This window comes from Gallinula chloropus (genome assembly GCF_964237585.1).
Source record: "Gallinula chloropus genome assembly, chromosome: 8".
Classification (NCBI taxonomy): domain Eukaryota; kingdom Metazoa; phylum Chordata; class Aves; order Gruiformes; family Rallidae; genus Gallinula; species Gallinula chloropus.
In genome coordinates, this window is record NC_140093.1 from 26,859,819 (window position 1) to 26,873,837 (window position 14,019).

Below are 14,019 nucleotides of genomic sequence, written 5' to 3' on the forward strand. Positions count from 1 at the left end.
TTGGAACAGTACATGGGGGTAAATAGGTAAAATTAACACAGAAGTAAAATGCCACTAAGGTTGAAAAGGGGTATTACTTAGCCAGTTTCCTCTGTTGTTAAATCTTTCACCAAGGAACAGGTGGAGAAAATACAATTTATAAAGTGATTGTAAAACATGACAATTATAAACCTTTAGAAAAATGTGGTATCTCTGAAAGAAACACTGACTCTGTTAAAATGTCTACATCTTCAAGCTGACAGAGACCAGTTACTGATATATGAAAAGCAAAATGAGCTATTGGGAAAAAGAGAGAGCAGAAAAATGAAAAAAAGCATGTGTGTGTAGAGATATATATATATATAGATAGATTTTAATGAAATAAAAAATATAATCCAACACAAAGTTCATAATGAAACTGTTGGAAGTAGAGTGACAGAGCCCGTCCACCTCCTCCCTTCATTCTTACAATGGTTCTGTTTTGTTGACTTTTGAAAGAAAATGTTGTGGAAAATTTTAGCAGTTCCTCATGTGAAAGAGTTCTGCTATTAAAACACCACCTCAAAAAACCCCATAGCTGAGCAGTCATAAAGCCAAGCATATCTAACTCTATTTTCAAAGGAATTGTTCTCACACACAAGAAAGACTATTAAGAAGCCTCCTCTGTCTGGCATCATTTTGGTACACAGCATCCTGGACATACAGTCCACAGGCCAAACCAGAACAAGTGGAACAAAATCACAGCACATCCAATATATCATCTTATAATAGATTTCTAAATCAGAGAGATTAAGTGGTGTTTTGAATTATCACTCACTGTAGGGATTAAAATAAACCACATGATGGACATTACAGAAAGTAAGCCTGTATTCAAAGGTAGTAGCAGGTTTCACTCAGTTAGGCAACAAGCATCACCCAGGAAAAATCTAGGTCTTGAGCTCAAATTGATTTTGTCTGTTAATCCTGCTGGCAGCCAATATTAAAGTTAGAAATACACATCTGACCTAATGTTATCTTTTAAAAATTTCTTAATTTTATTCCCCTTACTTTACCATGAAAAAATCTTCACACTTTTTTTTCCATTAAAAATTGCAATGAAGTGGTCTTGGGAAAACATAAACATCTTATGCTCATGTCAGATGATTCTAGTACTCAGAATCTTCACTCTAAAAAAGTTTCTGCTCTTGAGGAACTTGAAAGTGCTACATTGCAAGGAAGCTAGTCAAGCAAATGGAGTCTTTATGTTGATGCTTACAGTGACTTTTCCTTCTCAGAACTCTTAAATCAAGGGCAAAATTTGTATTCCATTTCAGCTTAAGTGCTAATATGAAAGCATAGAGAGATCAGGAATTGCCTGTAGTGGGTGATCTTTGTGGAGAACAGTTTTTGGCTGAGTAGTGACTGAAAATGGGAGATGATAAAGTAATATGGAACAGTAAAGGGATAAACAGTAACAAATAACAATGACTTTCAGACTTGGAGGTGGAGGGGAAGACTCTACATTATATTCAGATTGCCTCATAAAATAAGCATAGTAAGTAAATTAAGCCTTTCAATTAATTTCTTAAAGGAATAAAGAAAATTACTTGAAATGCCTGAATAAAATCAAGGGCTCCTTTTTCTTCAGACCCTGTCCCACTCCCAGGTGGATGTTTAGTCATGGAAACCATCTTGCCCTGCTGACATCATCTAATTCTTTTCCTTGGTAAGGTTTTGCTGGAAATTTTCCTTTGAAATAACTCAAAAATCATCTTCAGTGGAGCAGTTTGTGCATCTACAAAGTTTCCAAGAAAACCAATGGGTATTCCAAACTAAAAGTAAAACCAAGTCAAAACAAGATGAACACACACCTACTTTCCTAACCTTCCTGATCATCCCACAAACACAGTGTGAGACTCCATCCCTCAGTGTAAAACTCTGCCCACTGCCACAGGTAGAAAGTAACAAAGAGTGTCCTACAAGAAGACTGTAATAAGCAAAAGTAAATAAAACTTTCAGATAGTTTACTAGGGCAGTAGTGCTAGTAATGCCTCCTGCATGGGCGGTAGTTTGATGTTACTTATTTATGGAAATGTATGAAAACTACTCACAGGGAGCCCTGGTGATCCCATTGCACCAATTAAGCCTGGATCGCCCTTTTCTCCATGTCTTCCAGGGTATCCCATTTGTCCTTTCTTTCCTTGCATACCTGGAGGTCCTTGCATGCCACGGGGCCCAGGAGGACCAGCACTACATGAGCAGAGGCCTTGATTTCCTACATGAATGCATCAAAATTACACTGAAACAGTTGCAAAATTAACACACAAAAACCACTGCCCTTTTTCTTTTCAGTATCAGCAGTGCACAGATCATTTTATCTCATGATAGCCTTCAAAGGAGAGAGGCACATCAGTGTCTCTTTACAGTGCTGAGTAACTGATGGGTCTTATCCTACAAGTTACCATAAACCTGTCTCAAACTTAGGTCTGACATATCTGGCAATGGTCTCATACTCAGATTGCTGCTATCCAGGCACACTTACCCTTTTCTCCTTTTTCACCTTTTCTTCCTGGAAGGCCAGTCTGACCTTTTGCTCCAGGTTCTCCAGGGATCCCTCTTTCAGTACAGATTACACCTTTGAAAAAACAAATCATATAGTTAGCGTAAATCAGGTTGACTACAGCTTAGGTCATGTGTTCTCCCCTCCCTTACCTTGTTATCCTCATGTGAAAAGCTAGATACCTTATGAAATGCTTTACAACTCATCACTTATAGATCATACTTCAAAAGTGAGCCTGGGGAGATTTGATGCTGGCACTGTTTTTTAATTGCCACTACTTCCTTTTTCCGCTGTAGAATTTTACAATTCTTGGGGTTTTGCTAAGGGATGCAGATTTTGGCTTCCTCAACAGTTTGCTGTGTTTTTAACTTCAGGTTATTATGGTTTTAGGGACATTTTTAATGTTAATATTTGGGTTTAAATAACCCAGAAGACTATGAAAATCTTGTCATCTCCTTGATTGACAGGAAAATCAATAGGAAAAACATGTATACATCTCATGTAAAGCTTGATGTATCTGTCAAAATGCACTTCTCACCTCTATGTTTTTTGTATGAGCAACAAAAGCAAGAAATCTGTTAATATACAGAATAATATTTTTGTCTTCTAAACTGCTGTTGAACTTACTGGGTGGTCCAGGTAAGCCTGGTCTTCCTGGCTGTCCTGGTAGGCCTGGTGGTCCAGGAAATCCAGGTCTTCCTGGGACTGATTCACCCCTTCCAGGGAAACCAGGGTCACCTTGAAAACCTTGAGGTCCTGGTGCCCCACTTACTCCTGGCATGCCAGGCAGACCTATAAAGAAAATAATGGTATATGGTCCATACAGCTTCATAGTAACAATCGCTATAAGATGTCGAAGAGGAAATTCCAGACTATTCAGAGCTGTTCTGAAGAAGAGCTTCCATATAACAAAGACTGGAATCTTCACATTTTTCAGGATTAAAATAAAAAGGGACATTCCTCCTTTAGACCTTCAAATGCTTCTTTTCCTCCACCTCACTAGCTCATTTCCAGACATTCCAGTTAATCTAATTCCAAGAAGTCATCCTCATCACCTTCCTTCATATCTATTGAGATGAAGAGCACAACACTCCAGAAATAGGCATACCATGGATTTACAGTGCATGGTAAAATTCTGCTTTGTCTTCTGTTCCTGTTCTAACAATTCCTAATGTTCTGTCATTTTGGTTCTTTTTTTGGCCACTAAACAGTGAGCTAATATTTTCATTGAATGCTTTGTAGAGATCAAATCCTTATGTTGGTGACTTGCATCAAGCGAGAAGAGTTTTCTTTTTGCTGCTTTCTCTCCTGCCCGTCTATAATTCACATTTTGTCCCCTACTTCTCTTACTTGTTCCATCATCTCCTGGTCTTCCTAGCAGGCCTGCAGGACCAATTGGTCCAACTGACCCCAGATCACCAGCAGGACCCGGAAATCCAGGATCTCCTTGTGGACCTACACGGAATTACAAACACATGTGAATCAAACACCTTATGCAATCAACGGCTTTAATTTCAATTAAACTGCAACTAAAGTTATCATTTGGGAACTACACAAAAGTAAACTCTGGTAACCACTTTTGTCTTATGAAACATTTTAAAATGTGTAACAATTGAATTTTAAGGTGGGAGGATTTGGTTACTTTTCTACGGATTCCTGTCCATTTCATGGGCACAGTTTTAAGTGTTCATCACTCCACAGCAGAATTCTTGTGCTGCATATTTCAGAATGCTGAGAGAAGTGTTTGCCCAAAACAAATACATGAGGTGCACGTTTATTTTAAACGCTACATGTTTTGCACATTTGGCAGTGCACATAGGAAGGTCATTCAAGGATTCTCCTACTTGAAATTATCCATATTTTAAAAATTATATTTTCAAAATTGGTATAATATATAAATTTTTACAAAGCAATGACATAAAGAAAACCTGAATCAAATAGAAAGGGCTTAATTAAATTGCAAAACCAAAATATTGGTAGTAGTTCTAACAATCTGCTAAAGAATTCTCTGAAGAATGGATCCACTCATGCACCATGCACGAGTAACTTGTAGTCAGGCATTAGGAAATGTTTTAGGATCCCTAGTGATCACTTTCAAACACCTTATCAAAATAGGTTCTACACTTTATACAGCAGAAAGGCTAATTAAAACTAGCTATAACCTTTTATAGGAAGCAACGGAGTTCCAACAGCTCCAGGAAGACCAGGGGGCCCTTTTTCTCCTGGATCCCCCTGCAAGAGTCCAACAATAAATTTTATTAATAGATAAAAATATGCATTAGCATGTAACTGAAAACTGCAACAATAGTGGGGTACGTAAGGATGTGACCCATCACAGTTATGACACTTTATACCGTTTAAAGTCATGATTTAAAGCAATCATCTTTCAGTATAGCAGTGACTAAACAGTAATATACCTACTGCACATATCTATCTGACTCTTCAGAACTTGTGACTGTTGTCTTTGATTTCATTCATGTATTGTAAAGACGAATCAATTACAGTAAATCAATACCCTATTTAATGGAGATGTTTTCACTTAACTAAGCTGTAATTATTTACCTTAATCTTCTATACCAGAATTTTGAAATTACTTCTATGACAGATAAGCATTGAGAAAAGAGATTTCAGTCTGACAGATATTACTGATGGCAAAAGATGCTCAAAGTTCTACAAGAAGTCTAAAACATCTGCATTGGGGAAACATAAAACCCATAAAACTAATGGTAAGGAAAATCACTTCTGCTTGGAGGATTTCTAAATTAGCTTGGATTCTGATATTTAGAATTGCAAATGAAGTGGACTTCAGGGATGTCTTTAATGTGGCAAAATGTGTTAGACTCTCTGCTTTGTAGATTAGGAATCAACCCTCCTCTCTGCTGTAAATGGGAACTGAGAGAACAAGAATATGAATGTGGGAACTGCGTAGCGAGGCTGCATTCCTGTGACCGGACTTCAGGGTTTTTAGGACACAGACAAGGAGAACTGGGACTGCAAAACTGGATTCCCGTTCTTACAGAAGTAAAAATAAGAAATCCAAGCCTCTTTATGGACATTTTTGTCTTTGTTTTTAGTTGATAACTCTTAGATATTTAAACAGCTCTGGAGCTGTCACTGACCATCGTCCTCTTGTCCTTTGGCTCTTCAGCCAGCCTTTTTCCTTTCACTCTATCTTGCATAATGAAATTATTACCGTTGTGTCATCTTTGGCTATTTTAAATAGGAACGTGAATTTGTCTTGTGAATTTGACACAGACAAGCCTTTTGTGGGGCAGGAAAGAAAAAAGATCTTGGTATTTCTTTAGGTGACACGTTCCAGTGGTGATTTCTGCAAATCTGTGCATTTGTGCTGCTTGATGTTATGACCCTCTCTGGATGGCAGCTTTTTATTTGCTGTATTTTCACTGTTGTTACACTCCTACATAGTGGTATACATATGCTTGCATAATTTTGTTGGCTGAAACTGTTTTCCCATAAAAATTTCAGGAGTCTTGACTTGCTACCAGTTTATTGGAAAAAAAAAAATCCCCAAAACATCCAACAGAATCATATTTCTACCATATTCTGTAACCTGGAGTCTTCTTAAAATGGAAGCTTATAATCACCTATCCATTTTACTGATATCCCTATTAAGCATTAGACACTGCATTTGTTTTTTAAGTTTCCTATAGCATTATATAATGTCAGCAGCCAAGAACATTTTGCACTTCCTGTAAAGATCATTCATTATTTTAATGAGACAAATTCCATTAGTAGCAAAGACAAATGGTCTCAGAGTGATTTCAGCAGAGCTCGTATCTTCTGTTGTATTTTATCTAAAGTTGCCTTCTGTAGTTTTTCATATTTATGACAGAAAGGTTGATGGTTAGAAGGGACCTCTGTGGACTGTTAGAAGGGACCGCTGGGGATCATCTTGTCTGACCCCACTGCTGAAACAGGACCACCTAAAGCCAGTTGCCCAGGTCTATGCCCAGATAGCTTTAGAGTATCTCCAAGGCTGGAGACTGAGAGCAAGGCTCACCTCTCTCAGCCTGCTGGCAATGCTTCTCCTAATGCAGCCCAGGATACTGTTAGCTGCCTTTGCAGCAAGGGCATGTGGCTGGCTTGTGTTCATGATCCATACAGTGTGGCCAACGTCCAGGCTTAAGGATCAGAAGGTATGCCAAAAATTTCTTGAAGTCCATTCTATGCTTTAAGCAAAAGTTAACATTTTTAAAAGATTAAATCTACTTTGGATGTGACTTTTTCCTGAATCTCTTTCTCTTAAATGTTAGATTTGAATGTGTCTATTTCAGAAAATCCATATGAGCACAGGTTATTCTCAGGAAGGGTTTAAATCATATTCTTGTTCCTCCAGTTTATGTGACTTTTTGCTGTACATCAGCAACAGCTGGTGAGGCCAGATGAACAGTTGATGCAGACTAGATAGATCTGCACTTTTCAGGAATAATGATATTTATCAAGGTCATTTTCAAGTAAAACTACAGCATCTGTGCAATCCTTCTGAATTTTTGCATATCTGCAGGAGTTAACCTGACTTGGTTTTTTAAAGTTTGTGTCCATACTTGTTTCGTTTTCTTTTCCTCCATGTGTTAGCAACTGGAATTTCATTTTTCTGATTCATTACAGTAGGTAATTCAGTCTTTTCCCTAGTATAATTCACCAACAAGTTTTTTTTTTTTTGTTTACTGTTTGTAGTGTTAATTTATGGTGTCTCAGGCTCTGGGCTAATCAATAGAGACTGAAGAATGCACTGTTCTGTCTATACAATGTCTTGACTCACGTTTATTAATGATGCCCCCAATTAAAACAGTGTGCACATCAGGGTGACTACTTTTTTATCAATACAACACTTAAGGCTTGATTCCAGTTTTGAAGAGTAATGGACTGTAATGATCTTTGTGTTACTAAATAAGACATGCAGTGTTTCTGTCTAATTAGTATCTGGATGATCTCACATTGTTGCAAAGCTGCTAATGGGCAAATAGCAGAAAAATTAACATCCATGGACTATTTTTTTTTCCCTAAGCATGACTACATAAATGAAATCTTGGCTGAAGAATTTGATCTAGCACTCTCCTGGCAGTCCTAGCTTTGAAACAAGTAGGCCTGTGACTAAAACAGATGTTTTTATTGTACTTTTACTTATTTATTCCATGTGCTTGTCATGTCTCATTTGTAAAGCTGCTTCTTGAAAACTTGTTTCTTGCTTTTTATTTGTTGGCTTTCTGCTGCATCTTTAGTGATATACTACCTCTAGCAAGTTTGGACCAGCCACAGTTTATTTCCTTTTGTCATCACAGATTATGCACGTTCCAATTTTACAACAGAGGTGATTCTTGCTAAAATCTCTAGTGTTGTTCCTCTGATTTCACAAATCCAACTAATCATATTTTAAGGAAAGTTATTGTTCTATATGCAGCTTTCCAAAAAGATTATTTCAGAGGGAAAGAAACACTTCTTGAATTTTGTATTTCAGAATATTTAGAGCCATGTTCATTAGTGTCAGATTTTCTGTAGTATTGTTTTTGTCCTCTGTACTGTGGTAATAATTTGATGATGATCTTTTTTCCAACACTGCTGTCTCTACTGATGATCCTGTCACCCACCTTATTCGCTGCAGTATTTTGCTCCTCCTCCTGCTCACTGCTGACCACTTGTATCCTATCCCAGTGACTTCTTATAGCTTCCCCTGGCTAGACTCACTGCTGCTTTGCTCCTTATACTGTAGCATCCAGAAGTGGTTTTCCATGCTGAATGTGCTTTAGCATTGTAGATTCCACAGAAAATATAATAGTTTCCCTTCGTTTAGGTTTTTGTTGTTAGTTAGAACTACAATATGGTCATTGGTTCTGTGGCCTGAAGAGAATTCCATGAATTTCTATGCAGCCAGGTCTTCTGAAATGGCTACTAATCATCTCTTCCATGCTTGGCAGATGACTGTTCTCCTCTTTTACTGCTTACTGGATGTAACAAACTTCTAACACCTACTAGAAAGCAGCATGTATTCTAAAAGAATCAAAAATGGCTAGCATCATCTAAGTGAGCAAAAGCAGGACACTTTTAATTGATGCTGGTGTGAAGGAGTCCAATTTCCACTCTGTTACCCATCTTGGAAAAGCTACTGTTGTGAACAGCTTGAAACACATGCAAAGAGACTTTGGCATATCATGCAAACAGGCCCACCTGAAACAAATTTTGCTTCCTCATTTGATTCCAATTATCATCATAGTTCATGGAATAAAGTTTATAGGATCATACTGTTACCTAAGTAGCAGGTTCCTTTACCCAGCATGTGTCTCTGGGAAATGCAGCTCAGCTATGGATAATTTGAGGAGTACTACAGGTTATGGATTAGCTACACCCTTATAGTTAAAGGTAATTATTGTTAATTCATCAATTCCTCTGGTATGCAAAATGGAATTCCTACTCTCTTATGCACCAAGCAGGCACGTTTACTCACATTGTTACTTAATATCAGTTTAGTGAACAACTACAACTACCATGAAAACAGTTAATCTTAAAAGTAATTGTGAGTGTAGAAAAGGAAATGGCCTGGGAAGCAAATACATTTGGAAGGAAGCATTAGCATTTGTACAGAGCAGTGTGAGTGTGTGCATGCACACATGGGAGTTTGGTAGCTTTTTTACCTGTATGCCTGGATAGCCAGGTTGTCCAGGAAAACCAGATAACCCTGTTTCCCCCTAGAAAGGATTACATAAATGTCATTTGATTAATCTGTTAAAATACATTAATATAAGTAACTGAAGGAAAAAAACAAAACACCAAAACAGTCACATAATCCTATCATGTTATAACAGCATCTGCAGTTTGTTTCAGAAAAGGCTTGCAGAAGAGATGGTGTGTTTCACAGAATCTCTGGTTAAAATAAACAACAGGTATCACCAGGTTATGTAGATAGTGGTCAGCAGATTTAGTGTGGCTGGGCACAGAACTAGCTGGAATACATACCAGCAGACTCTAATAGACCGTCTGCTTAATACAGCTAAAATTGGTTTGTGCCTGCTGAATGTTTCTCTTAAACCACTACTGCATGGAAAGTAGCTGCATGTCAGCTCCTCCTCTCCTTTTTCTGATCTACTGATATACTCATCCGTCCAGTATTCAAACTCTTTAGGTAGGCAGTGGCAGAAAACAGACTAAGAAGTAATTTTGCAGATAAAAGTCAGCTGGAACAAAACTCTAGAGGCCAATGTCTGCACATTAATTTAATTTATGAATAGCATGATCGTTACTTTAAGGAGATTTGAAAAAGAGCTGGAGTGTAAAGACAGAGCCAGAAAGCTAAACAAAACATGCATATAACACCAAAATTTCAAAACCAATGTCACTGTGGCAACCAAAGTCACCATGCTGTGTAACTTTTCTGTCACTTTATATGCATGTCCCACTGGCTCTTCTTCCTTCTTGCAACTTCAGATCCCATTAGCCAATTTCAGCCAAATTTCTGAGAGCAGCAGCAATTCTAAGACAAAGGGTTCATACAACTTCCTGCAGTACCAGGTAGCAGAAGAGTAAGAAAGGAATGCAACGTGAGCCATCCAGCATGCAGAGATTCCAAATCTGCATGAATCCACTGAAAACTAAATCTCAGTTATCCCACTGTTCAGGGAGCTGCTTATATATTATATGTTGTCTTACCTTCATTCCAGGAAAACCTGCAGGTCCATAAGAACCAGGATTACCCTGATAAAAGCAAGTAGAATGTGAGCTAAACCAGTAAAAGTTTATTGAAAATTACACCTATTTGAAACTACCTATTCAGAATTGCTGTGGAGTTAGTGTTCCTTAGATAATTATTACTTGGAATATTTCCCAAAAACTTTACCAAGTTTTTGCAAATTCTTTACATGATAGATGGGCATGAATTTGAACTATTGTCCAAAGTTAATCAGTCAGGTCTTCACTTAATTGTTTTATCACATGGCACAAAGCACAGTAGTAGACACATTGCTCTGAGTGAGCACTGTTATGAAAATCAAACACAAGCTGCTGTAAAAAACTGCCATCAGCAAGTACATAATACATTACATTACTCTGCTAGTACTGCTGCAGAGAAGCTTTGTGCAACTCTAAATATTTAGAGGCTAACCCTACAGATTTACTTTCTTTCCAAGGACAGAAAGTCTGTATGAGCTTATGTTTAAGTCTGACAGGGTGAGTCCCAGGGCAGGACTCTGAAGTATTCTATACAGGAAGTATCATAGATTAGTTTAAAAAAAAATACTTTAAATGTTCCTCAGAAATGCAAACTTAAACTTCTAAATATATTATGAACCAAATTACAGAGAATATGTGAAGTAATTTATTCTGCAACTTCCTTACCCGCAATCCAGGGAATCCAGGAATGCCTTTTTCACCCTTTTCTCCTCTCCCAAGTTTGCCCTAGAGCATTCAAAGTACTTAATTTAAACAAGATGCTCAGTGAAGTTTGCCATAGATTTATTTTTTTATGCATGTTTATTGAATTATGTATATATTAGGTTAATGGTTCTAGTTTCACTTGTTAGACTCTATCACTGGGGCTTACTTCCTACAGCATCACTAGCAGTGCCTGCATCGCTTAAGTTATCAATGAACCTGCTATGGTCTCCCCTCCAAATGTAATGTACTTTCAGCAGTTTAATCTTATATGTATTTATTTTTTAAAGCTTTGGGCATCTTTTGTACTGCATCAGTCAATTTCTCAATTTCTGAGTTCCTGTTTATAACTAACAAGTGTTCTATTCCCTACATGGACAGCTAGTACTGGAGCAAGCATATAAAGCCCATCTTTTTCAAAGTAAATCTGATAGAAAAAAGATGAGTTTTGTCTCCTTTTCCAGTGTAAAGTAACAGTGGTCCTTTTCTGATGGAAAATTAATTTCTGAGAAAGACTTAGAAATGTGATGTTCAGGCTTCTTATTTCTTCTTTCCTGCCTACAAATGTAAGTAAGTTTAACATAAACTAGACTCGTTCTTTTGCTTTCTATTATCATCTTTTTCTGAGATCTGGTAGTTTCCTGCCTCTGGGTTTTTCTCTTCCAAATTTATTAGCAATGAAGACTCCACATCTTCTTTGTGGCTGCTTCTGCTCAGCATGCAGGAGTTCCTTACTGGCATACCAGTGTTTACATTATGTTGAGAGAAACAAAAGCAAAGGTAGAATAGAGACCAAACAGTGACTCTTTCTCCTAACAGGTAGCTTTGCCTCTCTACTCATGAAGGTACCTGCAAAGGTAAGTTCATCTCTTTTCCCTGACACACTTATGGAGACACACATCATGCAACACATACAGATTTCTCTTCTTGAAAATAAAAAATTCTCTATTTCTCTTCTTGAAAATAAATAGTCTGTGCTTCTGTTTTCTTCACAGTTCCAGTCCATTTTGTGTCAGTAGCCCAACTGGAAACAACACTGACCCTTCACTACCAGGCAACATCCAATAGATACTTATAAAACAGACTCAGAAGGGTTTCCCAAAGGGGTTTGAAATATTTTTGCTTTCATACTGATTTAGGTGGTGATTAAATGTTGCAGCACAAATGCTGTTATTTTTTCTATCACCTTGTAATTTTAAAGATTAACTTAATAACCAGAGAAGGACTTTGCCATCACCATGGAAAAGAAAATAAACCATCCCATTACTTACTTTGGGTCCACGTGGCCCTCTGTATCCTGTTGCCCCAGGCAGTCCTTTTTGGCCCTGTGCATGCAAGGAAATTTTTTGTGTATATTAATATGCAGGACATAGCTATGTGCTGTTTAACCTTTCAAAGTCCTGTTATGGACTGTTAAATAGTATTTTCTTAAGCAACAGGCCTGTTCCTCTGGGTGTACTAGGCAGAAGCAAGAAAGACAGACAAGTACTGATTTTTATCTCTGTTAACACTGTGGAGACAGGTACATCTTTTCACTTGTAGGGACCTGCTAATCTGGGCTTTGTGCTTTCAAACATGCAGACAGTAGTTTTTTGTTTGCCTCTCTATTCAGTTGGATGTAAGTATTCACACCTATAGATCTGTGCCTCCTGCCTAGCCTCAGTCTCAACAGGATGCAGGACTGGCTCATGGCCATGATCAGGTCAAGTGTTGCACAGCAGCGTATGTCACACTTCACAGAAACATGGGGAGTTCTTTCGGTCTTTTGGTCCTCTCCCTCTTCCTCACACATGTTCACACACCCTCCATTTGCATAAGCAAAACTTAAGATATGATTTGAGGCTGTAAATGCCAAATTCAGTTTTTCATTTGTGTATTCGAGCAAATCAAACTTGGGGTCACAGAGACTCCATTATTGGCCTCCATGATGCTGTTTTGTAACCCCCATTCTTTTTAAACATCCTAATATTTAAGCTGCACAGCTGTTGCTAGGTGCAATACTGACATACAGTAAATAACAGGAACTTGCATTAAAAATAGACAACAAAATTACCCCCAATTTTCATATCAAAAGAGCACACCAGAAGGGTTAGGGTTGATAGTTCAAAACATTATGTCAGAGAAATCTCAAAAAGATTAATTGCCAAAGATCTGAAAAATAAAAGCCTTAGTGAAGATGCACAAATAAGATTACATACCACAGTAGCTAACTTTACCTGAGATGCCTGAAATAAGATTTGCTAATGACAAAAAGTGAAGAACAACAAAGCAAGAGCAGTTATCTCCTTTCTGCATCAAGACAGCCTTCCCTCAAGGACATGAACTAAAGTATACATGGGCTGTCCTCTCCTGAAAGTCTATAGGAAAAGTGTGGAACAACAGGATTTCTTTTGAAGTTGATGGTTTCTTACTGGTGGAAAGCTTTGTGCTTTCCACCTTTGCAAAAATTACATCACAAGATTGTTCTTGCCGAGTTGAGCGAAATTACACAACTGAGTCAAATTAACACCTTTTCTCCTTTGAACAGGTGAGCTCCAGGAGGTCCAACTAACAGTGGTGGCCCAGGTGGCCCAGGAAGTCCAACATCGCCCTGTGGAAGCCAAGGGAACATCAGAGAAAGTGGAAGCCAAGGGAACATCAGAGAAACAATCTGTTCCATGTAGCATTTCAGTGAGACTCAGTGTGTTCTTCTGTTTTATTACAGCACTATATACTTCTGTACTCATTGAATATGCACTATTACTCACAGATAAAGGTTTGTACTGAGATCTCTAAGCCTCTTTACCATCTTCCCAGATGAGCAAGGCTGACAATCTTAATCCCCTCCTATTCTCTGTTATTAAAAATAACATTATGGCTTAAGGAAGTAAATGAAAACTCTTCTCTGAGTCTGCTGTGGTGATGGCTACAGGAATCTCAAGTCTCTTGTGTTCCAGAGCAATGCCTCTGATCACAAGGCTTTGTGAATGTGAACATAAATTAGTGATTTACTATGGAGAGTTGTGTATGATAGAAACTTGAAGAAGTAACTGGGCAAACTTAGAGAAGAAAAATCAAATGTTACACATTGTTTGTACAAGTCTGTATGTGCTTGTCTGTTTCTTACACCCTCTCTTTGG

General features: G+C 37.9%; 1 protein-coding gene across 1 annotated transcript in view; it reads right to left on the reverse strand.

Moving 5' to 3' along the window:
* COL4A4 (collagen type IV alpha 4 chain) overlaps positions 1-14,019 on the reverse strand; it is a gene marked incomplete at its 5' end in the record, with an annotated part of 63,819 nt that overhangs the window by 25,785 nt on the left and 24,015 nt on the right. Inside the window, 10 exons of the mRNA XM_084267246.1 lie at positions 2,070-2,233; positions 2,501-2,593; positions 3,146-3,310; positions 3,869-3,973; positions 4,681-4,750; positions 9,169-9,222; positions 10,181-10,225; positions 10,865-10,924; positions 12,172-12,225; positions 13,410-13,490. Coding sequence (XP_084123372.1) covers positions 2,070-2,233; positions 2,501-2,593; positions 3,146-3,310; positions 3,869-3,973; positions 4,681-4,750; positions 9,169-9,222; positions 10,181-10,225; positions 10,865-10,924; positions 12,172-12,225; positions 13,410-13,490 — 891 coding nt within the window. The remainder of the gene's footprint in view (positions 1-2,069; positions 2,234-2,500; positions 2,594-3,145; positions 3,311-3,868; positions 3,974-4,680; positions 4,751-9,168; positions 9,223-10,180; positions 10,226-10,864; positions 10,925-12,171; positions 12,226-13,409; positions 13,491-14,019) is intronic.